The sequence below is a fragment of the Diospyros lotus genome, chromosome 4 (genome assembly GCF_014633365.1).
Source record: "Diospyros lotus cultivar Yz01 chromosome 4, ASM1463336v1, whole genome shotgun sequence".
NCBI lineage: Eukaryota > Viridiplantae > Streptophyta > Magnoliopsida > Ericales > Ebenaceae > Diospyros > Diospyros lotus.
This window is the reverse complement of record NC_068341.1, coordinates 11,262,644-11,288,202: the sequence shown is the minus strand read 5'-3', so window position 1 is coordinate 11,288,202 and position 25,559 is coordinate 11,262,644. Positions and strand designations below refer to the sequence as shown.

The 25,559-nt window shown below is 39.3% G+C and overlaps 1 protein-coding gene across 1 annotated transcript; it reads right to left on the bottom strand.

Moving 5' to 3' along the window:
* Positions 1 to 75: 75 nt before the first annotated feature.
* On the bottom strand, positions 76 to 25,272 carry LOC127799514 (mannose-P-dolichol utilization defect 1 protein homolog 2-like). The gene is made up of 8 exons (XM_052333610.1): positions 24,950 to 25,272; positions 24,044 to 24,197; positions 16,854 to 16,926; positions 16,638 to 16,704; positions 16,304 to 16,363; positions 1,416 to 1,476; positions 1,294 to 1,335; positions 76 to 487 (listed from the first exon to the last, which is right to left on the bottom strand). Exons 1-8 carry the CDS (start codon positions 25,109 to 25,111, stop codon positions 384 to 386), a joined length of 723 nt encoding a protein of 240 aa, XP_052189570.1. The 5' UTR covers positions 25,112 to 25,272; the 3' UTR covers positions 76 to 383.
* Positions 25,273 to 25,559: the final 287 nt, after the last annotated feature.

The following is a 25,559-nucleotide window of genomic DNA, read 5'->3' as shown; positions in this document are numbered from 1 at the left end:
GAAAATCACTCTGATATGCTACAAGACAGTAAGAAAATGGAAAAAGATAACAGTAAAAATTGGAGATGCAGTTCATGATCATCAATCGTCAATTACCTGCAATTATATGGTATCAAAACCGGACAAATCCATCCTTCAATTTGTTGTTAACAAGCCAAATTCGATGTCCGGTGACAGGAAATATTACAGTACCATCCATACACTCTCTCTTTCATTGATACAAGCTAACCAACTCAATAAATCAGGGCTAGAACTAAAGATTATCAACATGAAGGAGCTAATAATGCTACTTGCTCCTTAAGTATTGATAAATCCAGCTGGTTGGAACAGTATGTAGAAGAACCGTGACGGGCATGCCAAGCTCCCGGGAAAGCCTCGTTCTTCTACTCATTTTTCTTTTCTTTCTTGCCTCGTGGCTTCTGGTATATGATTATCTGACTCAAGATGGTACCGTTTGTCACAATACCAATTACGGATCCCAGGACAACTTCAAGCAAATCAAGGAAAACGAAATGTTACATGGAACTCAAAGCAGGAAATTAAAAATCACGCTAAGACTTGGAAACATATGAATAATGGAACAACATTGGGTTGGTCTCTTTGATGAAAAATATCTAGTAGACTCTGCATTATGACTGACTACTAAAATAGCTCTGTTGACATGCTAGTCAACTTGAAAAAGTTTGACCTGACACCATGCTTCTCAGATTTGTCAAGAGAAAAGAAAAGTCTTAATCTAAATTTCAGGGGCTTATTTGGTTGAGATTAAGAAAATGTAAAAGGAATAGACATTTCCTTAAGGCTCGTTTGACTACAACTTTGTTTTTAATTTTTCGCTTTTGTTTTTAAAATTTTAAAAACAAAAACCAAAAGTTAAAAACGGAAGTACAGTTAAACAATCCCTAAGAAACCCATTTTCCCTGCGTTATTTGTATAGAAATGGACTAGATTGCACATATGGTGTGAAGGTTTTTTTCGGAGTTGAGCTTTTAAGATCATGAAGATAATAGTAATAAGAACAATAATAATATTGCATTTTTATTTCTTCAATATTTGAGATTACATGAACTCGGGGATGACAAAAAACATTCTAACTTTTTCCTATTGTTTAAAAAAACTAATGTTGACAAGTTGTCAATGTTTTTCTAGTATGCTACATGCTGATATCAGTGTATTTTGACATACCACGTCAAATTTTATGCTGCTATATGTACTAAATATATAAAAAAAAAGGCAAGTTCTCAAAATCTTATATGCAAAACAGTAATTTGCATGGGCAAGAAATCAGGATACCACTTGTTGGAGCTTTTTCCTGGATGCTGGTAAAAACTCTCACTGTAAAAAACAACATCAGTTTGTTATTTTTCCCTGAATCTATGAATTGTCCAATCCTTGGTGCAAAACAATCCACTTACCCATTGAACCTCCAAAATTCATTAAAGAGGTTAGAAAGCTGAGCTCCCCTGTACTTTTGTTCTGCACAGTGGATAGGCACGAGAATGCATATATATGTCAAAGCAATATCAAAATAGTAAGCGTGATCTCTTGTTGGAAAAAAGTAATGCATGACTAGAACCATACATTCAACCGAAAAGTGATAATTTAACATTATCATGCTGTGATAACAGTTAAAGATGGCGGGAACAAGTTACAAAGTACAAAAACAACGGATCAAACCTTAATCCCACTATGTGAGTCAGCTACATAAATTCTAGCATGTTAATCATTTCTTTCCATGCTGATGCTTTGCCTTTGTTAGAGTTTTGATGATGAAAAACCATTGTATTTTGATGATATTTATTATCTTAATGCTCCAAATTAAATGATGCTTTAAGCAATCTCAAATGTTTGTGGTCAAAGTATTTTCCAATATATATGTGTTGTTTATGATTTAGGAGATTGGAAAATGAAGTTAAAAGCATTTTTGTAGCATCTGTCATCTAAATGTTAAGTTTTTCTAAGTGAATAGTCGACTATGTGTTTATGTTCTGTCGACTATGCCTTGAATAGTCGACTGTGTGTATATGCTTTGTCGACTATGTGCCTATGTTCTGTCGACTATGCTTATGGATAGTCAACTATGGGTTATGATCTATCGACTATACCCAAACTTCTATTGACTATATTGTGGTCTGTTGACTATTGGGCAGGCTCTCTTGACTATGAAATTTCCTCTATCGACTATGTATGTGTATGATGTTATAAAATTTCTTTTTATTTTTGGATGTGTCGACTATGTGAAAGTGTTTGTCGACTATCAGTAGATTTGGTTCTACATTTATCGACTATGCCTTAGTTTTGTTTGAAAATATAGTCAACTAACCTATTTTATCTGTCGATAGTTTGTTTATCAGAAAATTGTAACGGCTAGTTTTTCATTCTCCAACGATCACAAAACAGCTAGTTTTGGGCAAGGCTCTTGGGATGCTTATACATACAACTCAAGGATGAGCAAGAGAAGGCTAATGGATGGAAAGAAAATGATTTGAGCTTACATCGTATACATATTTGTATTTATATTAATTGTGGTTTATTTTTCTCTCTTCAAGGTTTTGATATTAATTTGTATACATTCATTTAAGCCTTATTTGTATTTTGAGAGACATTGTAACTAAGAGATTCATCTCTTAGATTATCTTATATTCTACATTTCTTGTTTTTCCTAACTTGTGTAGCTAGAGGGCCTACTTGTATCAGTAAGAGGTTGTAAATTCTTAGTCTTAGACTAAAGGACCTACTTGGTTTAAGTAGGGGGTTTTAGTGGATTATTTGAAAAATCATTAGTGAGGAGCTAAGGTAGTGGATTAGGTTTGGATTAAGTCGAACCACTATAAATCCTTGTGTTCATCTCTTGCTTGTGTTTTTATTTCATTTATTATTTCAAGCATTTCAATAATCCTCATTTGCATCAAATTTTCCATCAAAATGATTTCAAGTTCTATCAAGTTTTTAAAATACCTAATTCACCCCCCCCTCTTAGTGTGTGCCATAACACCTCCAAATCTAACACATGCTTCTTCTCTCCTATAAGGTTTTTATAACTCATATCATCGTCAAGAGTCTCCCACAAAGTTTTTTTTTTTTTTTAGTCTTCCTCCTTTATCACTATTGTTAAATACTTATTCCATACCACATACTCTTTCACAGTGTCACAACCCTAGGGGCATAGCTGTAATTGGTGTGGAATTAACCTTGTATGAGCTGTTGGGGTCTAACTAAAAGGGGTAGGCGGTTAGGCGGGAATCTGTTGTATAACAACTAGTTGTTGGGCTGTTATGTAGTTAGAAGGAATTGAATAACCATTGCATTGGCTAGAGATTCTCTATATAGAGACCTACGACAGTATGGAAAGGATCATCGAAGGAATGAAACGATCATCTCTTTCCTCTCTCTCTCATTCTCTCTCTCCCTCTCTTTTTCCTATCTCTCTCTCTCTCGTTTTTGCATTCTGTGTATAATTCTGAATTGCCTACCCCTAATTCATGGGCTTGGCAATTGTGGTATTAGAGCCGGACAATCCAGCGGTGGGAATTTTCAGTGGGACCATCATGGCGAAGAAGGTGTCAGAAGCAGCGAGGAATGCGTCAGAAGCAGCTGGGACTAGCTGTTCCAATACGATCTAGGAAGAACAGCCAATTGCGGGGAACAACGCGATCGAGGAGCACAGTGGCATGGCAGAAGGTACAAGATTGAAGCAATTAGAGATCAGATTGGAGGCAATGGAATTCAGGATGTCCCATACTCAAGAAACAATGCTCCAAACTAGGGAGGACTTGCTAGAATGAAGGGAAAGAAAAACAACAAGAAGCCATTGAATGATGCCAAGAGACGATGGAGCAACAAGGGCAGAGGATCAACAGCGTGCTCAGCATGCTGTCCTCCCTGCCCCAATTCCAGCTGTCGCCAGAATTTCCGCCCAAGCAGGCCTCCAATCCCATTTTGCCGCAACAGGGCAATCAATCAAGAACGCAAGTCCTTGAGGAAGAAGATCAGCCTGCCATTCAAGAAACCCAGGTTAGGCATCTGAAGCCCCCGACTCACGTCCATACCCCAATGCCAAGAATGGAGATTCCAATGTTCGAGGGAAAGAAACCAAGGTGGTGGACAAGGAGACGCGAGAGATTTTTCCAGTTTTACAGAATTCTAAAAGAACAGAGATCAATTTGGCTGCAGCCTACTTGAACAATGTAGCAGACTCTTGGTATGAAGGGTGGGTTCAGGATGAAGGAATTCAAGGTAGCTGAACTGATTTTGCTGAAGGATTGCGTGAGTGATTTGGGGATACAAGTATGACGGATGTAATAGAAGAATTAAGTAAATTGAAGCAAGAGGGGTCGGAAATGGAGTACAAAGCTAAGTTCGAGGAATTAAGATCCATGGTGTGTGCACTGTGCAACCAGAACTTACTGAACAATATTTGGTGTCCAGCTTCATTAGTAGACTAAGGGAGGAATTGCGGCCCATGGTGAAGATGATGATGCCCACATCAGTGAGGCAAGCGGCAGAAAAAACTAGACTGCAAGAGCTGACCCTAGAGGCCATCTTTAAGAAACATAAAGTTCCCTACAAGCCAAGTCTGTTGGCAAGGCAGTACAGGGGTGGAAGCTCTAGGCCATTGCTTACATGGCCTAGTCAAGGGGTAGCTAAGCCATTACCCAATAACAATGGCAATACGGGAAATCTAAGGGAGCAAAGGAGACAAGTATAGCCCTGGCCATCAATGCAAGAGACAACTAATGAATATGGAGGGTCTTGATGGGGAAAAAGAAGAAGAAGGGCTGCAAAAGGAGAGGAAGGAGGGGAAATTTCCTTCCATGCATTGAAGGGAAGCCCTATGGGGCAGATTATTAAGGTGAGGGGCCATGTGGGAAAACGGAAGCTAATGGTGCTTATTGACAGTGGAAGCACCCATAGTTTCCCTAGTGAGGCCACAACTACAATTCTTAAATGTCCTTTAACAGCCACGACGCCTTTATCGGTGACTGTAGCTAATGGGAGTAGGATGTACAGCCACTATAAGTGTATGGGATTCAAATGGATCATGCAGGAGTCAGAATTTGTGGCACACTTGCAGATTCTGGAATTGAGAGGCTGTGATGTGATACTTGGTGTTAAATTGGATAAGGACTGTGAGTCCTTTGACTTTTGACTTTAATAAGTGTAACACCCGGTGTTATTGATATTAGAAAATATGGAAGGTTGATAGAGTGCCCTTGAGATAGGTGGATCGATGGAAATAATAGTGCCCTCGGGGAGGGGCATTTTGGTAAATTGGGTAGTGAGACCCAATGAAGGGCAATTGGAAAATTTGGAAATTCTTCCCTTGTTGGAATGAGAATGTGTTGGGAATTAATCTCATTTGTGCAATTGAATGGAATTGATGAAATTGTTAATTCCTAAGGCATTTTGGTAATTTGGAGTATAATTCCATGAGGGAATTAAATTATTAGAGGAAAATTATTTATAATTATTTATATGTGAGGAGAAATCTATTTTTTCCTAAAATGGAGAATAAATGTGGTGGAGCCACATGGATGGCTTGGATTAAAGCTTGGAAGCCAAGGATGGTGTCTAAGAGTGACACTTGGCAAGGTCTTGTGATAAGAGAGATATAAATTGTTGGTGGGAAATCACATATATATATGTATGTGTGTGGGTGGATATTTTGAGTAAAAATGGGTGATTTAATTAAATCAAAAAGGATTGGAGCATTTAATGCGGGTAATCATTATGGTGAATAAGGAAAATGGAAAAGAAATTGGAAAATTGCCATGCATTTATGATGGAAAATAGTCTTATTAAATTAAATGGGAAATTATGTGAAATATGTCTATCAAGGTGATGTATATGAAAATAGTCTCATTTAAATAAATGATGAGAAAATTGGAAATTAAGAAATCCAATGGTTGAGAATTGATCTTGGAATGAGATTTGATCCAAGGGCCATGGTTGATTCTTGAAGATTGGCATAGATTGCCAACATGATTAAAGATTAATTTTAATTATAAGAATGGATGGTAGAGATTGTTTGGGCTAAGAAAAATCAAAGGATGAGATTAAATCTTCCAAGGAGGTAAGGATTGTGTTTCTTCTCAAGGGTGAAGATTAAATCTTATTTGATCAATGGTTGAGATTAAAGCTCTTTAAAGCACATAGATTGTGCTTGTTGTGGAGGGTGTGGATTTAACCTAGTATCAAGAAGATCCAATGGCCAAGATTTATTCTAGAAGCTTGGCATGGATTAAGAGTTTCTATAAATTGGGAAGAGAATGTTAAGTCCAAGTTTTCCCAAGTTTAGAAGAAAAAGGAAGAGATTGGGAGAAGCTTTCCAATGTGAAGGAAAGAAAGAAAGAAAAGAAAAGGGAAGAAATGAAAGGTAAGGAAAAATGGTAAAGGGAAAGCCTTCATTTTCTTGTTGTGTAAGTCCTTTTGTTTCTCTTAATGGTGGCTTAGTCTCTTTAAATTTTATTTCAAGGTTGTTATTGAGAATAAGTCTTTGGGGAAGCATTAAAGCAAAGGCTTGGAAGCTTCTAAGGAATTTTTTTTTAAAGGTAAGGGATGGCCCCATGTGAAGGTGGCCTTACAAGTTGGTAAATATGTTTGATAAAATTTCTATGTAGCATTTGCATGTAGTAGTTAACATTTGCATGATATGAGTTCTAGTGTACCTATGGCCATATAGAGGACTAGTGTTGGGGGAGGGGTAGGTTGATGCCTCAAACCTTGGTGGGTTGTGAGGATAAAATGACCTAGCCTCATTTGCATGCACTTGGCATACATAATCATGTTTATATTCATATTTACATGCATTGCACCCTTACTGAACTTTATAGCTCATAAGATTATCATCCTCACCTTGTAGGCTGTTCATATGGCAAGAGGTTACGAGTGTTGCAAGCTTGAAGTTTGGAGGCTTATGGTGGATTTTTGTTAGTTTTATGGCTTGTTGAAGCCTAAAGCATGTGTTGTAATTTTTGGTTTGTTTATGTTGTATAATGGTGATATTGTTACCATGTGTATTTGGGTTAGACCCTCATTGTTTATATTGGTGGCTCAAATGAATAATTTTTTTTTTTTTGTAAGGCTTTGAAGGCCAAAGAGTTGGAGTCGGGGTGCAAAATGACAAATTTTGATGTATGTTGATGTGTATTTTTAGTGATGGAAATCTGGAAAAATTTGGGCTAAGAAGCCCAAAGAGAAAAAAAAAAAAAAGAGAGAGAGAGAGAGAGAAAGGGTGAAGGTTAGCTGTTGGCAGCAGCTAGGGCCAGCAGGTGGCCCACAGGGGGCCATAGTGGGCGCAGGCGCGCGGCACGCTGCCAGCACCTAGCTGGGCCCAATGCCCGCTAGTAGGCCCCGCCGGCCAATTTTTTTAAAAAAATTTGAAAAATTTGGAATTTTTTGGGCATTTATGGAATAATTTTGGGCCCCGGAGAAATTTCCAAAATAAAAGAGATTTTTGGAGAAAATGCCAAAATTTTTGATAATTTAAATTATATGAGTTTTTTCTCGGAATTGGTAAAATCAATGAGTGGTTTGGAAATTTGAACTATATGGAACCCAGTGGAATTCTTAGGAAAGAAGAAAAATTGAAATATTTAAAAAAAAGGGATTTGAGCAATTTAAATGAAAATTAATTAACCAAGTGTGGTATTGTTAAAGCCCAAATTTGCTAGTCGATCCTGAAGTGGAAGAAAGGGAACGACGAAGCCTAGTTCCCACCTAAGGGGTTTCATGTTGAAACATAGTCTGCCCTTCACAAATGGTCGGGCATGTGAGCAAGTTTGGATGATTGTTCACGAGTGACACCCGTAAGTGGAAGCGGGGCATCACAATAAGTTAGAAGTCACAGTGGTGATTGATGGGAAGAAGCTGACCCTAATGGGCAGTCTGGAGCAAGGAGAATGCAAGCTGATAAAGGGGAAAAAACTGCAGAAGATGATGTTGAAGAAGAACGCCGGGGGGGGGGGGGGGGCAGGTAACACAGCTTTTTTCCATACAAGTTGTGGAAATGAAAGAGGACAGAAATCCCAAAGAGGTGCCTCAACCTACAGCTGATTGTATTGACTTGTAATTCTCGAATAAGGTACAATTTTCAGATGACTTACATTCACTTTTGGTAGAATTTAAGGATCTATTTGCGGAACCAAATTCTTTGCCACCCCAAAGACCCTTGAACCACTCTATCCATCTTAAGCCAAATTCAGTCCCTGTCAATATTAGAGCCTATAGGTATTCTTCGATTCAAAAAACAAAGATTGAGAAGCAAGTCAAAACAATGTTAGATTCATCCATCATCCAACCTAGCCAAAACCCCTATGCATCTCTAGTCCTCCTTGTCAAAAAGAATAATGGAACATGGAGATTTTGCATAGATTATCGACAACTTAACTCTAATACCATCAAATATAAGTTTCCTATACCTTTGATTGATGACCTATTGGATGAGTTATTTGGTGCAAAAATCTTCTCTAAGCTGGATCTTAGGTCCGGATACCATCAAATTCACATGACACCATTTGATATTCTTAAGATAGCTTTTAGAACCCACCAAGGGCTATATAAATTCACTGTTATGCCCTTTGGATTAACTAATGCACCTGCCACTTTTCAAGCCCATATGAACCAGATTTTTCTACCCTATTTGAGAAGTTCATCCTTATTTTTTTTATGACATTCTCCTTTATAGCCCCAATTTTGAACAACACCTAATGCACCTTCGCACTATATTTGAGATCCTTAAGTCTTCACCAATTGTATGTCAAGCTCTCAAAATGTACCTTTGTTGAGAAGGGGGTTGAGTATTTGGGCCATATCATATGTGGAGGTGTGAGGATTGATCCAAAGAAAGTTGCAGCAATGGTGGAATGGCCTAGGCCTAAAACAGTGAAGGAATTAAGGGGTTTTGTCAGACCTTAGCGAATTTGACAATGAGTTCTAGAGAATTCTCGAATTCTCTAGAGAAAGGAAGATAGAATCCGATAAAGAGTGAAGAAAAAGAGGGAGAGAATTAAGAAAGAATTCAGAATGAGTTTTGATTCAAAAATTCAGCATGATCCATACAGTTTGTGCGGTCCTTTATATAGGGAGGATACCGCGTGTCTATTCCCGCCAAGGCAAGGTTATTTACATGAGTGTCCTCCTTCTAGAATTAACTACATAACTACCTACCCATGTGCATGTGACACTCGCCACTTGCATGACTTATTCCCTAGCTAGTGACTTATACCATGACAGGTTTCTTGGGGTTGACTGGTTATTACCGGAAATTTGTTCAACATTATGGCTTGATTAGCAAACCCCTCACAGAGTTGCTTAAGAATGAGGGATTTCAGTGGAACCCCAAGGCAGAAGCAGCTTTCCTAGCCCTAAAGAAATCCATGTCTATGGCCCTAGTGTTAGCCTTATTGGATTTTTCTAAACCTTTTATTGTGGAGACAGATGCATGTGAGATGAGTATTGGAGCAGTCCTTGTGCAGGAGGGTCGGCCATTGGCCTTTATAAGTCAAGCCTTGTCTCAAAAACACTTGAGACTAAGTGTTTATGACAAGGAATTGTTGGCGGTGTTAAGGGTGGTTGACAAGTGGTGCCATTACTTGGAGGGTAGCCCATTTGTGATCAAAACAGACCATAAAAGCTTACAATTCTTATCTCAACAACAACTGCATACGCAATTATAGCGGAAGGATGTATAAGCTCATGGGGTTGGATTACACCATTCAATACCAGAGAGGAAAGGAGAATATGGTGGCTGATGCTCTATCGAGAAGGGATGAAAAAGGAGCCTGCCAAACCATCACAACTGTAGTTCCCAAATGGATGAAGGAATTGGAGGCTAGCTATGAGCATTCTGAGTGGCTTAAGGAGATATTGGCATAATTGATAGTGCAACCTATTGGAGCTGCAGGTTACACACTATCTAATGGGCTGGTCAGGTACAGGGGCAGATTGGTGGTGGGTAATGACACAACCCTGAAGGAGAAAATTCTCAAGGCCCTTCATTGCTCTCCATTGGGTGGCCATTCAGGAGTACGTGCTACATATCAGAAGGTAAAACAACTATTTTTTTTTTGCCTAAACAGAAGACAAAAGTGGTGGAATTTGTGTTGTCGTGTGCAGTGTGTTAACAATGTAAACACGAACAGGTGGCTTACCCAGGGTTGCCGCAGCCTTTGGCAATTGGGAGGGTATTAACCTTGTAAACCGTTAGGGTCTAACTAAAGGAGTTGGTGGTTAATAGGCAGGAATGGGTTGATTGTATAACATCTTGTTGTTAGGCTCTTAAGTAGTTAGAAGAGTTGTTGCTGAATTGCCTAGAGGTTCTATATAAAGGAACCTATAGCATTGTGGAGGGATATGGGTTGAATGAATAATCAATTCCTCTCTTTCTTATTCTCTCTCTCTCTTTCCTTCCTTATTTCTCTCTCTGTTCTATCTCTCTACCTCGTTCTTACATTCTGTAGTTACTAAAATTGCCAGCCCTAATTCAAGAGCTTGACAAAATGGTATCAGAGCCATGCAATCCTTGGCTGTGAATTTTTCAACTTGGGCAGAACCCTTAAGCAGTACATTGAGGGTTTGATCCAACACAAAACCAGCAGTGTCGGAAGTGATCAAGCCGCAAGAAGCAGGTTAACGAAGTTAATTCTGCGGATGACGGCTCGAAATTGAAGTAGCAGCAGAGCGCGTGCAGGCAAGGTCAGACGTTCTTGGGTGCCAAATTGAACGAGTCACAAGTGGTGACTCAAGAAGTAGTAAATTCTGGTGATTACGGAAATTACAGAGCCAACGGATTCAAGATTTGGCCAATTTCAGGAGGGTCAGTGATTGGGTAAGGAGACCCGAGCAAAGCCAGACGATCTTGACAATCGGAAGCAGGAGGTGGCCATTGAGCATTAGAATTGGCTAACGAAGGCCATGAGGGTGTGATCGAAAAAGTGCACTGTCGAATCTTGAAGACGAAGCAAGAGGTAATCCGCAGTTGTGAGTTTCTTTGATTTTTGGCTGTTTGATCGAGATCGACCCAGGATCAATTGGGTTATAGGAGGGTGGCAAAGCAGTTTGGGGCTTCCGCCTTCTCCCACCCTTGTAAATTTTTGTAGGATTTCGACATCTCAGTTCAGATTTATGGATTCAAAAAGCGATCTTGCTAAAAGATTCAGAGCCTAAAAGCGGTTCGGATTTGAGGATCATATCACTTGTGGATCAAATTCTGTAAGTGAAATAGGAGGTGGTTCTCGGCTATTGTTTGATTGGAATTGGGATTGGAAGGCGTGAAGTGGTGAATTTAAGTCTGGGCAAATGGTCGAGGATACGCGATTGAAGCAGCTAGAGATCAAGTTGGAAGCCATAGAATCCAAGATGACCCATACTCAAGATACTATACGCCAAACGCGGGAAGACCTAGAGGAATGGAGAGAAACCATGCAAGCTGCGATGGAGAAGCAGCAAAAAGCTATTGAATGATGTTAAGAAACAGTGGAGCAGCAAGGGCAGAGGATCAACAGTATGTTAAACATGTTGTCCTCTCTGCCCCAATTCCGATTGTCGTCGAAATTCCCACCAAGACAGCCATCTAATCCAATTTTGCAGCATCAGGGCAATCGGTCAGGGATGCAAGGAACTCTTGAAGAAGTGGAGCAGCCAACAGTCCAAGAAACACTGGCGAGGAATCCATAGCCCACGACTCACAACCATGTCCCTATGCCAAGATTGGAAATTCCAGCATTTGAGGGGAAGAAGCCGTGGTGGTGGATAAGGAAATGCGAGAGGTTTTCACAGTTCTACCGGATTACAGAAGATCAAAAGATCAACCTAGCGACAACCTATTTGAATGAGGTAGCAGACTCTTGGTATCAAGGGTGGGTGCAAGATGAGGGAATGCAGGGAAGTTGGGCAAATTTTGCGAGGGATTATGTGAGCGTTTTGGGGAGAAGAGCATGGCAGATATAGTGGAGGAATTCAGCAAATTGAAGCAAGAAGAGACTATAGTGGAATACCAAACCCGATTTGAGGAATTGAGGTCCATGGTGTGCACTGTGTAGCCAGGGCTTACTGAACAGTACTTGGTATCCAACTTCATCAGCGGGTTGAGAGAGGAATTGTGGCCCATGGTAAAGATGATGACACCCACATCTGTGAGGCAAGCTGCAGAAAAAGTGAGGCTGTAGGAAGTGACCCTAGAGGCTATTTTTAAGAAGCATGATATTCCCTACGAGCCGAGTCTATTGGCAGGGCAGTATGGGAGTGGTAACTCTAGGTCTTTACTTACATGGCCTAATCAGGAGGCAGCCAAAGAACCTTCCAATAATAATGGCACTAAGGGTAATCTAATAGAGAAAGTGAGACAAACAAGGCTATGCTTTAGGTGTGGAGACAATTATAGCCCCAACCATCAATGTAAGAGATAGCTGATGTATATGGAGGGCTACAATGGGGAAAAGGAAGAAGAAGAGAATGTCTTCCATGAGAAAACAGGTGAGTGCAAGATGATCATAGGGGAGGAATCACATCTGCATTCTATACGGACTGAAGTGTTTGAAAAAAGGCTGAGGCAGCGATAGAACTACTAGAGGCTGTGAACGCTGCTACACTTCTACTACTCAAAGGAGAAAAGCAAAACAGTAAAAAGGAGAGAAAGAGGCAACAAGTATTGAAGGCAAGAATTGGTTGAACCATAGTCGTCACTATCAATTCTTGGGGACAAGAATTGTTTGAAGGGAAGGGAATTGTCGCAACCCTAGGGGTAGTACTATAATTGGGAGGGTATTAACCTTGTAAACCGTTAGGATCTAACTAAAGGAGTTGGTTAATAGGCAAGAATGGGTTGATTGTATAATAGCTTGTTGTTAGGCTACTTGTTAGGCTATTAAGTAGTTAGAAGAGTTGTTGTTAAATTGGCTAGAGGTTCTATATAAAGAAACCTACTGCATTGTGGAGGGACATGGGTTGAATGAATAATCAATTCCTCTCTTTCTTGATTCTCTCTCTCTCTCTTTCCTTCCTTATTTCTCTCTCTGTTCTATCTCTCTCCCTCGTTCTTACATTCTATAGTTACTGAAATTGCCAACCCTAATTCAAGGGCTTGACAGCTAGCTATGAGTATTCTAAGTGGCTTAAGGAGATATTGGCATAATTGATAGTGCAACCTACTGGAGCTGCAAGGTTACACACTATCTAATGGGCTGGTCAAGGTACAAGGATAGATTGGTGGTGGGTAATGACACAACCTTGAAGGAGAAAATTCTCAAGGCCCTTCGTTGCTCTCCATTGGGTGGCCATTCAAGAGTCGTGCTATGTATCAGAAGGTAAAACAACTATTTTTTTGCCTAAACAAAAGACAAAAGTGGTGGAATTTGTGTTGTCACGTGCAGTGTGTTAATGGTGTAAACACAAACAGGTGGCTTACCCAGGGTTGCCCCAGCCCTTGGCAATGCCTCAGCAGGTATGGGAGGGAATTTCCATGGACTTCGTGGAGGATTACCAAGGTTTAAAGGCACAGATGTCATCATGGTGGTAGTAGATCGCCTTACTAAGTTTGGGCACTTCATCAATGTGTCTCACCCATTTACAACACAAGAAGTGACAAGGGCATTTTTGGATAGAGTGGCTAGCATCCACGATGTTCCTAAAACAATTGTATCAGATAAGGACAAAGTCTTCACGAGTTCATTTTGGCAAGAGTTGTTCAGGAAAATGGGGGTAGGATTATGTATGTCCACTGCATACCACCCACAAACAGATGGCCAATCAAAAATGGCCAACCAATTATGTATGTCCACTGCATACCACCCACAAACGAATAGCTAATCGAAAAGGGTCAACCAATGCTCAAAAGCATACTTGCGGTGTATGTGTTTCACCAACCCCAAGAGCTGGAATAAGTGGCTACCATTAGCACAATGGTGGTATAATTCCAATTGTCATAGTGCTATCAAACGGAACCCTTTTGAGGCTATGTTTGGATATAAGCCTACTTTGCTGCCAACCATTATAGATTCTTCACCTACTATAGCTGCAGTGGAGCATTACATCTAGCAAAGGCAACAGTTGTTAACAGTGCTTAAAAGGGAATTGGCTACTACTCATAACTGGATGAAGCAGGTGGCGGATAGGAAGCAGAGTGAGAGGGCTTTTGAAGTAGGTGATATGGTTTATCATCTCAAGGTTAGAAGATTCCTGCAACATCCTTATACTTCCCTACCAACTTCTAAGTTGAGTCAACAATATTTTGGACCCTATCCTATTGTGGCCAAGGTTGGGCCAGTAGCACATCGATTGCCGCTGCCAGAAAGGGGGACCAATCATCTGGTGTTCCATGTTTCCTTGTTGAAGAAAGCTAAAGGACATGTTGTTTTTGTTAGCTCAGACTTGCCCTCTAATGCAGAAGAGGTGATTGAACCCCGCGCTATTGTGGAGAAGAGGGTGTTGTATCATGGGAAGCTACCCCCAACTCAAGTGCTGGTGCATTGGTCTCATCTTCATTCGGATCACACTACTTGGGAATACCTCCCAGATCTCTTGAAGCAGTTTCCCCCAGGCTGTGAGCCTGCTCTGAATTCTTGAGGACAAAAATTGTTTGAAGGGGCGAGGATTGTCACAATCCTAGGGGCATAGCTGTAATTAGTGTGGAATTAACCTTGTATAAGCCATTGGGGTCTAACTAAAAGGGGTAGGCGATTAGGCGAGAATCTGTTGTATAATAGCTAGTTGTTATGTAGTTAAAAGGATTGAATAACGGTTGCATTGGCTAAAGGTTCTCTATATAGAGACCTACGACAATATGGAAAGGATCATCGAAGGAATGAAACGATCATCTCTTTCCTCTCTCTCTATCTCTCTCTCTCTCTCTCTTGCATTCTGTGTATAATTCCAAATTGCCCAACCCTAATTCAAGGGCTTGACACACAAGAATTTATATTGGTCTTCTTCTCACATGATCAAACTATCTTAACCATGCCTCATGCATTTTATTTTCAATAGAACTCACTCCAACCTTATTACAAAACCCCTGGGGATAGCGTAAGTGGTTGACCACACAGGATTCAGGTGCTGGGTATGCCAAGGTTGCATGTTCGAATCCTGGGCAGCGCGATAGGTATCAGTTGTTGCTACACGGGAGTCCACGGGCACAGGTCCTCATCCCGAACTTACCTAGCCCTGCCGATTGTCAGATTCGGTCGGTTGCCTGTAGGTTATAAGGAGAAGCTGACAGGTCTCTACCCAAAGGGCTTATATACTGGTGCTTCTTCGATTCCTTTAAAAAAAAAAATACATTATTACAAATAGTCTCGTTTTTAGTTTTATCTATTGTTGTATGGTTAGACATCAATCTTAACACCCTAATCTCTGCTACATTCTTATTTTACACATGTTGCTGCTTTACTGCCCAACATAATGTGCCATTCAAAAGTGTTGGTCTCACAGTTATCTTCTAAAATTTTCTTTTTAGCTTTAAACAGAATCTCACGCATCTTAACTTCAATAGGACTCACTCCAAAGTCCAACCTCATTATGAATAGCTACATTTTTAGTTTTATCTATTGTTGTATGGTTGAACATTAATCTTAACACCCTAATCTCAGCTATGTTCTTATTTTACACATGTTGGCGCTTTACTGACCAACATATTGTGCCAGTAGTGTTGGTCTTACAGCTATCTTATAAAATTTTCTTTTTAGCTTTAAACAGAATTTCACTATCACATAAAACTCTGAATGCAACTTTTATTTTTACTCATTTTGCCTTAATTTTATGAGTAACATCCTCATTCATCTTTTTGGATTATTAATCCAAGCTATCTGAATTGATCCTTTCTTGGTAATTTTATCTTCAAGTTTACCATAATTTTACCAAATTTACATTCCATATATTCAGTTTTCAATTTTCTTAAATTAAAACCTCTATATTCTAAAATATTCCTCGATATCTTGAGTTTAGTATTCACACCTATTTTGGTCTCATCCACAGTTACCAGGTTGTGGCAAGCTAACAGGCACAAGATACATTAGTATGCTAATTTTGTCATAAGAAGGGGGAAGGCTTAATTGGTCTGTCATTTTAGGTCATGGTACGTTTTATAATTGTACTCAAGTCGAATTTCGTTGGATTAATACTCTGCTATTATAAAAGTTGGTTTGTTCCTGTATTGTTATGATCTCTTTTCTATGTTCTTGTACAACTTATGCAATGAAGAAACCTTTGCAAACAAAGTCATATTTGAATGGTTGAAATTTTACATTCTGCTCTTTCCCAAGAGAAAGAGAACAGTAAAAGACAGGAAAGATGATTATCAGGGTCAGCTTACAGTGTAGTTCGCCCAAATTTGTGGAATCCTGGCAAAGAAGAAAATGGCATGCTGAGATGCCTGCATCAATGTTTCCATAACAAAATGTGTCAGATATGCAGGTTTTCTTGTTTGAATGAAGAAATAATCATATAAACGTGAATGCATGGGGAGAAAATATATTTTATACAATAAAACTTCCCTTCCCCCTGTCTATGCATACAAAAATTCAAACAGTTCATTTTTCTTTGAAAAAAAGGATTTGGGAAGAAAATAAATTATTTTAATGTTTGAAAAATTTTGTACAGTAAAGGATCAACATATTAGAGTCTGAATTGCATGTGTTGGCACTTACATATAGAGCTTCAAAGAGAACAGAATCAATTTGACCGGCTAAGATAGTGGGTGCCACGGCACAATATCTGCAATTGCATCAGTAAGGAAATGCAAGTATTTTTGTATTCTGACTGGAGAGAACTGGCATTATAAACAGAAAGCAGGGATTGCCACTGCATATCAGATTTTTCAAAACAATGCCAAAACCAAGTTATTCAGCTGCCAGATAGGATACAGCAATGCCCTGAGCCATGTCTTAATTCCAACAGGCTGAGAATAATAGTAGATAATCGCAACCAAAATTATAGCTGTAAGAGACATGAAAAAAAAATGTTAGATCCCTTGTGATTATGAACAATCTTTGAAATTTACAGTAAAGAGTTTAAAACTGACGGGTGTCAAAATCATTAGTTTGGGCAAATTACTAGTACCTTTTTTTTCTGATCAAGTCAGTTACATGTAGTTTACGTTAGTAGATGTACCCAAAACAAATATACAACATTCTTTAATAAAAAAATGATGACAAATGTTTTTCTTATTAAAAAATGATTATAAATGTTACTAAATGTAGTTTATAGAAGGAAGATCCAAGTTGGGTGATCCAAAGTAGGTGGCATGGTTCATAGGCTAAAATTAAGATCAGTGGGGCAAATAATCATTATTTATCTTCATTGCCCATCACATAACAAGCCCATTGAAAAATGTATATCCCCTAACAAACCCATAGAAAAATCTGTCACTCTGAATGTGCAGAAAAGATGACCTTCTGAGCTATAAACTCCAGAAAGCTTGGTTTCTGACACAGGAGAAGAGAAATGATAAAAGAACAAAGACATTATTTTCTTCTAATTCTTTTTTTTTTTCTCTAATCTTATTTTTAAACAAGCAAAATCCACCAATAAAAAATGCCTCAGAGAGGGGTAAAGCTTATTGTTAGAATTATTAGTATATATTATAATTATTATATGTGTGTTTGTAATTAGATTAAGCCTATAGGTTTAAGGCCTATTGTGCTAATTATAAATAACAAACTAAGAGAGGCTAGTCTCTTAAATTTTTTCTTTCCTAATTATTTTCTCACATGGTATCAGAACCACCGGTGAGATAAAAAAACCCTAGTCGTCGATGTGTATCGTTTTTCAGCTACTTTTAAACCCTAACCGTCACTGCCCAGACCAAAACTCCACTGTTCGGCCACCACCTCACCACACCGCCACCACCCTTGAGTTCACTGCCTCCAGATCGGCCGACCGCCGAAGAATCGCCGCCGCCGAACCAGCCACACGCTGCCTTTGCCTCCACGCACTAGCGCGTGACAACGCGTCCACCAGTCTTCTTTCATTGGATTCTCCAGATCTAACCTCCTCCGACCCCTAAATCTATTTCTGGTGTCAAAGTCTTCGTCATGTCTGACTTCTGTGACACGATTTCTGCCGGTGCTACTCCCACTTCAGTTTCTGTCGTTGCCCCTACTGTCTCTCAAGCCTTTGTTGACTCCAATCTTGGGACAACCAATATTACCACAATCAAGTTGATAGGGTCTGCCAATTATCTCTCATGGAGAGCCTCTGTCAAAATGTGGTTCAAAGGGCAAGGTCAAGCGGATCATCTTACCACGAAGGCTGAAAGTGTGCCAGAAGCTAATTGGGCGAGATGGGAACAAGTTGATGCCCAATTATGTAGCCTCCTATGGCAGTCCATTGATCCATCAATCATGCAGCTCTTTCGCCCCTTTGAAAGTTGTGTTGATGTGTGGAAGGAAGCTGAAGAGTGTTACACAAACGACATCCAACGTTTGTACACTGTGGTCTCTAATATCAAGAATCTCAAGCAGAAGTCATCAATGGAATCTTATCTAGGGCAGGTTCGGGCTCTTATGCAAGAATTTGATGCTCTTCTTCCTCTTACTACAACCCGCACCGAATAGATTGCTTAACGAGAGAAGTTTTTCATGGTTATTGCTCTCTCCGGTCTAAAACCAAAGTTTGATGCCATCAGACATCAAATCTTGACTAGCTCTGCTAACCCTACCATGAAGACTCTTTCAAAAGGTTGTTGAATATGATAGGTGCACATGGTATGTCTTCTTCTCCTTCTCATGTTGTTCCTCCAGTCGAATCTTCAGCTCTTGTATCTCAGGCTTCCACCGTTGGAGGAAATAGAGGACGCAATAATAATCGCTCACGTCCACAGTGTACCTTTTGTAAGAAACTGGATCATCTTGAGGACAAATGCTGGAAGAAACATGATCAACCAGCTGCTCCACCTGCATCATCTACTAGTGCAGCTCATGTATTTCAGAGTGATCATAGTCTTACTCAATCTCGACCAGGTTCGCAATTGGTACCTATGTCTGCAGTTGAGTATGATGCCTTCCTGAAGTTCCAGGCCACCCAATCGTCTCACTCTGGTAATCCCATTGCTTGTGTTGTTCAAGGCTCATCTGTTAGTCCTTGGATTATAGATTCTAGCGTCACTGACCATATGTGTGGTAATGGGCTTCTTTTCTCCTCACTTACCTATTTTGATACTTTACCTACTGTTACCCTGGCTGACGATACCAAAACTGCAGTTAAAGGGATCGGCCAAATCACACCCACCTCTTATTTCTCATTAAATTCTGTTTTATATGTTCCTGATAGTCCTTTTAATTTGATTTTAATTAGCCAACTCACCAAAACTCTTAACTATTATGTTCTCTTTATTCCTATCTCTGTTTGTGTTCAGGACCAGGGTATGGGGTGGACGATTTGCGTCGGGTGTGAGTCACAGGGTCACTATCATCTTGCTGTGCCTAGTTCACCAGTAGCTTGCACTAGTGCCATTTCCCAAGATCTTCTCCATTATCGTCTCGGTCATTCCAGCCTCTCCAAATTGAAGAAATTAATTCCTAATTTGTCGTCATTGTCCATATTTAATTGTGAGTCGTGTCAGCGTGGTAAACATGATCGTCATTCTTTTTCTCGCCGGGTCAATAATAGGGCTGAGGCTCCCTTTTCCCCTGTGCACTCTGATGTATAGGGGCCCAGCCGCGTCCATTCTACTCTTGGTTTTTCATATTTCGTTACTTTCATTAATGCCTTTTCTCGTTGCACTTGGTTGTTTCTTATGAAGAGTCGGTCCGAGTTGTTTTCTATTTTTCAGACATTTACTGCTGAAATAAAAACACAGTTTGAAGTTTCTATACATGCTTTACGTAGTGATAATGTCCCTGAGTATTTTTCTTCTCCATTTACTACCTTTATGACTTCCAATGGCATCTTGCATCAATCCTCTTGTCCTTACACACCTCAACAAAATAGTGTTGTTGAGCGTAAGAATCGCCATCTTATTGAAATTGCACGGACGCTCCTTTTACATGCCAATCTTCCCACCAAATTTCGGGGCGATGCTGTTCTAATTGCATGTTATCTCATCAATCGCATGTCATCCTCAACGTTACAGGAGCAAATTCCTCATTCCCTTTTGTTCCCTACTCAACCACTTTATTCTGTTCCTCTTCGTGTTTTTTGATGCATCTGTTTTGTGCATTTTTTTTCACTTGGACAGGATAAGCTTGCTGCAAAATCTCTCAAGTGTATCTTCCTTGGCTATTCACGGTTGCAAAAAGGCTATAAGTGTTACTCTCTTGAGCTGAATCGCTATTTTTTGTCTGCTGATGTCACATTCCTTAAACATCAATCCTTTTTTTCGGCTGCTCAGTCTGATTCACAACGTCTTCACCAGGTTTTGTCTGTTCCTTTTTCTTTTCTTCCGCTGTCCTCCTTGGATCCGTCTGTCTCCTCTGTGGTGCCCACCCTACCGTTTTCCGATCCACCTACCACGCCTCCTCCACTTTTTACCTATCACCGTCGTCCTCATCCCGCTACCGGTGCCAGCATTCCTTCAGCCCGAGACTCTCCTGACTCGCTCTCTCCGTCTGTTATCCCTCCTATCCCAGATCCTGAGCCCGATAATCTCCCTGTTGCTCTTCGCAAAGGTACACGATCTACTTGTAATCCCCATCCTATTTATAATTTTTTATGCTATGACCGTTTGTCTCCTTCTTATAGTGCCTTTGTTTCGAGTCTTTCCTCTGTTTCTATTCCTACAACCACAGGTGAAGCTTTGTCCCATCCTGGTTGGCGCTAGGCTATGTTCAATGAGATTGACGCCTTGCATTCAAATGATACTTGGGATTTGGTGTCTTTACCACCAGGAAAGACTCCCGTTGGTTGTCGTTGGGTATTCACACCCAAAGTGGGTCCTGATGGCCAAGTGGAACATCTTAAGGCCCGCTTGGTTACCAAAGGCTTTACATAGATCTATGGGTTGGATTACAACGATACTTTCTCTCTTGTTATGAAAATGGCCTATGTTCGCCTCTTTCTCTCTCTAGCTGCTACACGTCATTGGCCACTCTATTAGCTTGATATTAAAAATGTCTTTCTTCATAGTGATTTGCAAGAAAAGGTATCTATGGAGCAACCACCTGGTTTTGTTGCTCAGGAAGAGTCCAATGTAGTCTATAAACTCAGGAAGTCTCTCTATGGTTTGAAACAATCTCTACGGGCGTGGTTTAGTAGGTTCAGCACTATGGTTCAAGCATTTGGTCTCACTCGAAGTGAAGCTGATCATTCAGTTTCCTATCACCACTCTTCTGATATTTTACTCTTGAATAATAAAATAGTGGTTTTGATAATGACTATATGAAAATCAATCTCTATGGATTATATGAATGAGAAAATAAATTTGTAATATAAAATCAATCTCTATGGATTATATGAATGAGAAAACAAATTTGTAATATATGAATTTTGAAGCAAGATATGAAATCCTATGGAAGAAATATTGAGTATGGTTGAGTGAGGTTTTGTTTCAAAATATACTTTTGATAATCTCAACTTGCTTTCAAAATATCAAAATGATGATTTATTAAGTTTTCAATGTTTTCAAAAGGATAGTCGACTATGTAGTTTAATGCTGTTGACTATGCCTAAAAATAGTCGACTATGTTATAAAGATAGTCAATTATGCATAAAGATAGTCAACTATGCTGATTTGATCTGTCGACTATTTAAGGCATCTGTCGACTATTTTTGTATCCGTCGACTATCATATAAGGATAGTCGATTATGGCTTTTCATCTGTCGACTATTTTTGTTCATAAAATTCAAAATTCTCTTCACATTTTTGCAATAGTCGACTGTGCATATGTATCTGTCGACTATGGGATTTTTGTGTTATAAGATAGTCGACTATGCGTTTTTGTCTGTCGACTATGTTTTGTTTTATTTATAAAAATAGTCAACTATGCATTTTCTTCTGTCGACTATATCTTTTACAGAAAACTTCCAACGGCTAGTTTTTCAACTCCAACGGTCACAAACGGCTACATTTCTCTTCAATCTCTTGGGAAGCTTATAAATACAAGTCGTGGATGATCAAGAGAAGGCTAATGGAGGGGAACGAGTTGATCTAAAGAGTTCAAATCATTTTTACTCGAGCTTATAATATTTGCGCTTTCACTGTTGTATTTTTTCTCCAAGGCTTCGTTGTTCTATCATTGTAAATTTATTATTAAGCCTTGTTTTCATTGTGAGAGAACTTGTAACTAAGAGTGTTAACTCTTAGCTTCTCTCTTTACATTTGTATCATTCTTATTTTCCTAGTTTTGTGCTAGAGGACTTGCTCGTTGAAGCAAGGGACTGTTTTCCTAGCTTGTGTAGCTAGAGGGCCTACTTGGTTTAAGTAGGAGGTTGTATTTCCTACCTTGTGTAGCTAGAGGGCCTACTTGTGTAAGTATGAGGTTTAAGTGAATTGGTTCAAAATCCTTAGTGGGAGCTAAGGTAGTGGATTAGGCTTGGTTTAAGCCGAACCACTATAAATCCTTTGTGTCATTTATTCTTCTTGCTTTACATTTGTCATTTCATATGTTCTATGTTTTAAATCACTAAAACCTCAATTGAGTCAAAAAGTTTTCAAGTTCTATCAAGATTTTTAAAATATCCAATTCACCCCCCCCTCTTGGTGTGTGCCATAGCACCTCCCGTTCTAACATCTTCTTCCTTATGTATCTACCTTGTGGTTTATGTAGATGACATTGTTATCACAGGGAGTGATCATGTTGGAATATAGAAGCTGAAGGAACATTTATATCATCACTTCCAGACCAAAGACTTAGGTCGACTTCGGTATTTCTTGGGTATTGAAGTTGCTCAATCAGGAGATGGTATCGCAATTTCTCAGAGGAAATATGCACTGGACATCTTAGAAGAAACCGGTATGGTGAATTGCAAACCAGTTGACACCCCAATAGATCCGAATGTCCGACTCTTGCCAGGACAAGAGGAGTTTTATTCAGATCCTGGAATGTATAGGAGACTGGTAGGCAAGTTGAACTATCTCACAGTCACTCGTCCTGACATTGCTTTTGTTGTGAGTGTAGTTAACCAGTTCCTTAGTTCACCATGTGATTCTCACTAGGATACTGTTATCCGGATTTTGAGATATATCAAAAGAGCACCAGGTAAAGGTCTACTCTATGAGGATAAGGGTCACACAGATATTTGTTGTTATGCAGATGCAGATTGGGAAGGATCTCCTTCTTATCGTCGATCAACTTCTGGGTATTGTGTTCTTGTGGGAGGAAATCTGGTTTCTTGGAAAAGTAAGAAACAGAATGTAGTAGCTAGATCTAGTGCAGAAGCAGAGTATCGAGCTATGGCTAATGCAACTTGTGAGCTTATCTGGCTTAAACAACTCCTGCAAGAACTCAAGTTTTGTGAAGTGTCTCCTATGAAGCTTATTTGTGATAATCAAGTTACCTTGCACATTGCTTCCAATCTAATGTTCCATGAGCGGACTAAGCATATTGAAATCGACTATCACTTTGTTAAAGAAAAATTGGTTGAAGGTGTTATTGTTACAAAGTTTGTTAACTCCAATGATCAACTTGCAGATGTCTTCACCAAGTCTCTAAAGGGTGCTCGAATGGAATATATTTGTAACAAACTTGGTGCATATGATATCTATAATCTAGTTTGAGGGGGAGTGTTAGAATTATTAGTATATATTAAAATTATTATATGTGTATTTGTAATTAGATTAAACCCATAGGTTTAAGGCCCATTATGCTAATTATAAATAACAAGCTAAGAGAGGCTAGTCTTTTTGATTTTTTATATCCTAATTATTTTCTCACATTTATATTTCAACAGGCATATGATCTCATCTATAAAGTGAATAAATGTAGAAATAGAGAATGGGATATACTGATATCAACCACAAAAGGATGAACAGAAGAAATGGACAAGTAAATTCTCACTGCTCAGCATCGAGCACAAGGAAAAAGATGAAATGGGGAAGGTTGGCCTACATGATTAGTCCATTGCCAATCAATTTTGTGAATCAGTTCACTAATTGAGATGGTGCTAGAAAATCTACCTTGTATCAAAAGAAATGCCAACTCGCCATAAGCTGAGAATGGGAGCTCTTTGTGAAGACAATATGCCAAGGCAATGGTATAACCAACTACTTCAAGCTCAAAGGCTACGACACTAAGTCCTCTGACACTTTGGTGTTTCAAAATTTTCAATATCTGAAATTAAGAACAGAAACATCATACGACAGATGAACAAGCAAATACCAAACTTACATTATCATCTTACCATATTCAGATGTACAAAGCAAGTTCCTGAAAACAAAATCAATAGCAAATGCATAATCAAGGAATTAACCATGGCCATTATTCTCACAATTTGAGGGGAGCCTGATCCCAAAATCTGAGTTTCACCACTTGAAGTGTCTCCCTATCTAAGTGTACATGAAATTGATGCAGGATTTCAAGTTAAGTAGGTTAACCTTAAGGCATGAAAGCAATGACACAGAAGCTTCGGTCCATGACAAGAGGACTAAGATTGAGAAGTTAATGCTCTCTCTATTCTCTTAGAAAAGGAGAATGGTACCAGTCCTTTTTGTATGAATTGTTATCTTGGAGAAACAATACAAGATCTCCAGTGTAGGGAGATAAGGACTTCACTTGGTAAATGTAGTAACTAAATTCCCAAGAACTAGAATTAGCATCCTGCAACTCCAGACAACGTCAGGATCTTTTTCAAAAGAAAATTATAATTTGATTTTAAAGCTCAACATTTTTAAAATCAAGTGAATAGCAAAAGTGTTAGTTAGCAGGGAGAGATGGCTCAAACAGAAAATCAAAGATCTCACTTTTTTTAGGTTTGCTGAACCATAAAACAAGAAAAAAGAAAAAAATCAAAGAAGAAAGTAAACAAACAACGGATCAAGAACTGCCACCGCCAAACAAAGCACTAATATCGAAAATTCAAATACCTGGGGAAGCTTGACAGTGGTGGAAGCGGCGACGATGGAATATCCGAGGAGCTTTGAGATGAGGGGAAGAATGCAATCTTTCTCAGGGAAATTGCCGTCCCTCAGCGCCTGAAACGCGCAGCTGAAGTCCATACCTAGAAACTTCATGTCGCCGGCACGCATTGTTGATCGCTTCCACAAAGCAAGCACACGATCACGAAGCGATCTATTTTCCGATCGATAAAACCGAGCCGGAGAAGAGAGAGACCCTCAGGCTTCGGGTTCTTGCTAATGGAATTTGTTTCTAGCTTCAATTACTGCCGGGGCTCCAAACAGGACGACGAACCGATCCGAGTCCGACTGTAATAGGAGTCCGTTTGTAGTATTATGTATCACGATAACTAACAAATTTCAAAGAATTTATTAATTAGTATAAGTGGTGCTCAAAATAGTATCATAACACTCCAAATACTATAATGTAATATGTATTATCAAAACACTTCAAACTCTATGAGCCAAAAGAAGAATACGGAAGTCTATCAATTAAAATCTCTCTTTTTATCTTTCATAAGAATTACACATAAAAGGAGATTAAGAACAATACAGGTATTATTATTAAAATATAATAATA

Coding starts and splice junctions, on each gene's coding strand:
- LOC127799514 (XM_052333610.1), bottom strand. CDS start 25,111: ATGCGTGCCGGCGACATGAAGTTTCTAGGTATGGACTTCAGCTGCGCG. Junction 1,477..16,303: donor AAATTTGGGCGAACTACACT/GTAAGCTGACCC, acceptor TCCACTGTGCAG/AACAAAAGTACAGGGGAGCT. Junction 1,336..1,415: donor GAATTTTGGAGGTTCAATGG/GTAAGTGGATTG, acceptor TGTTTTTTACAG/TGAGAGTTTTTACCAGCATC.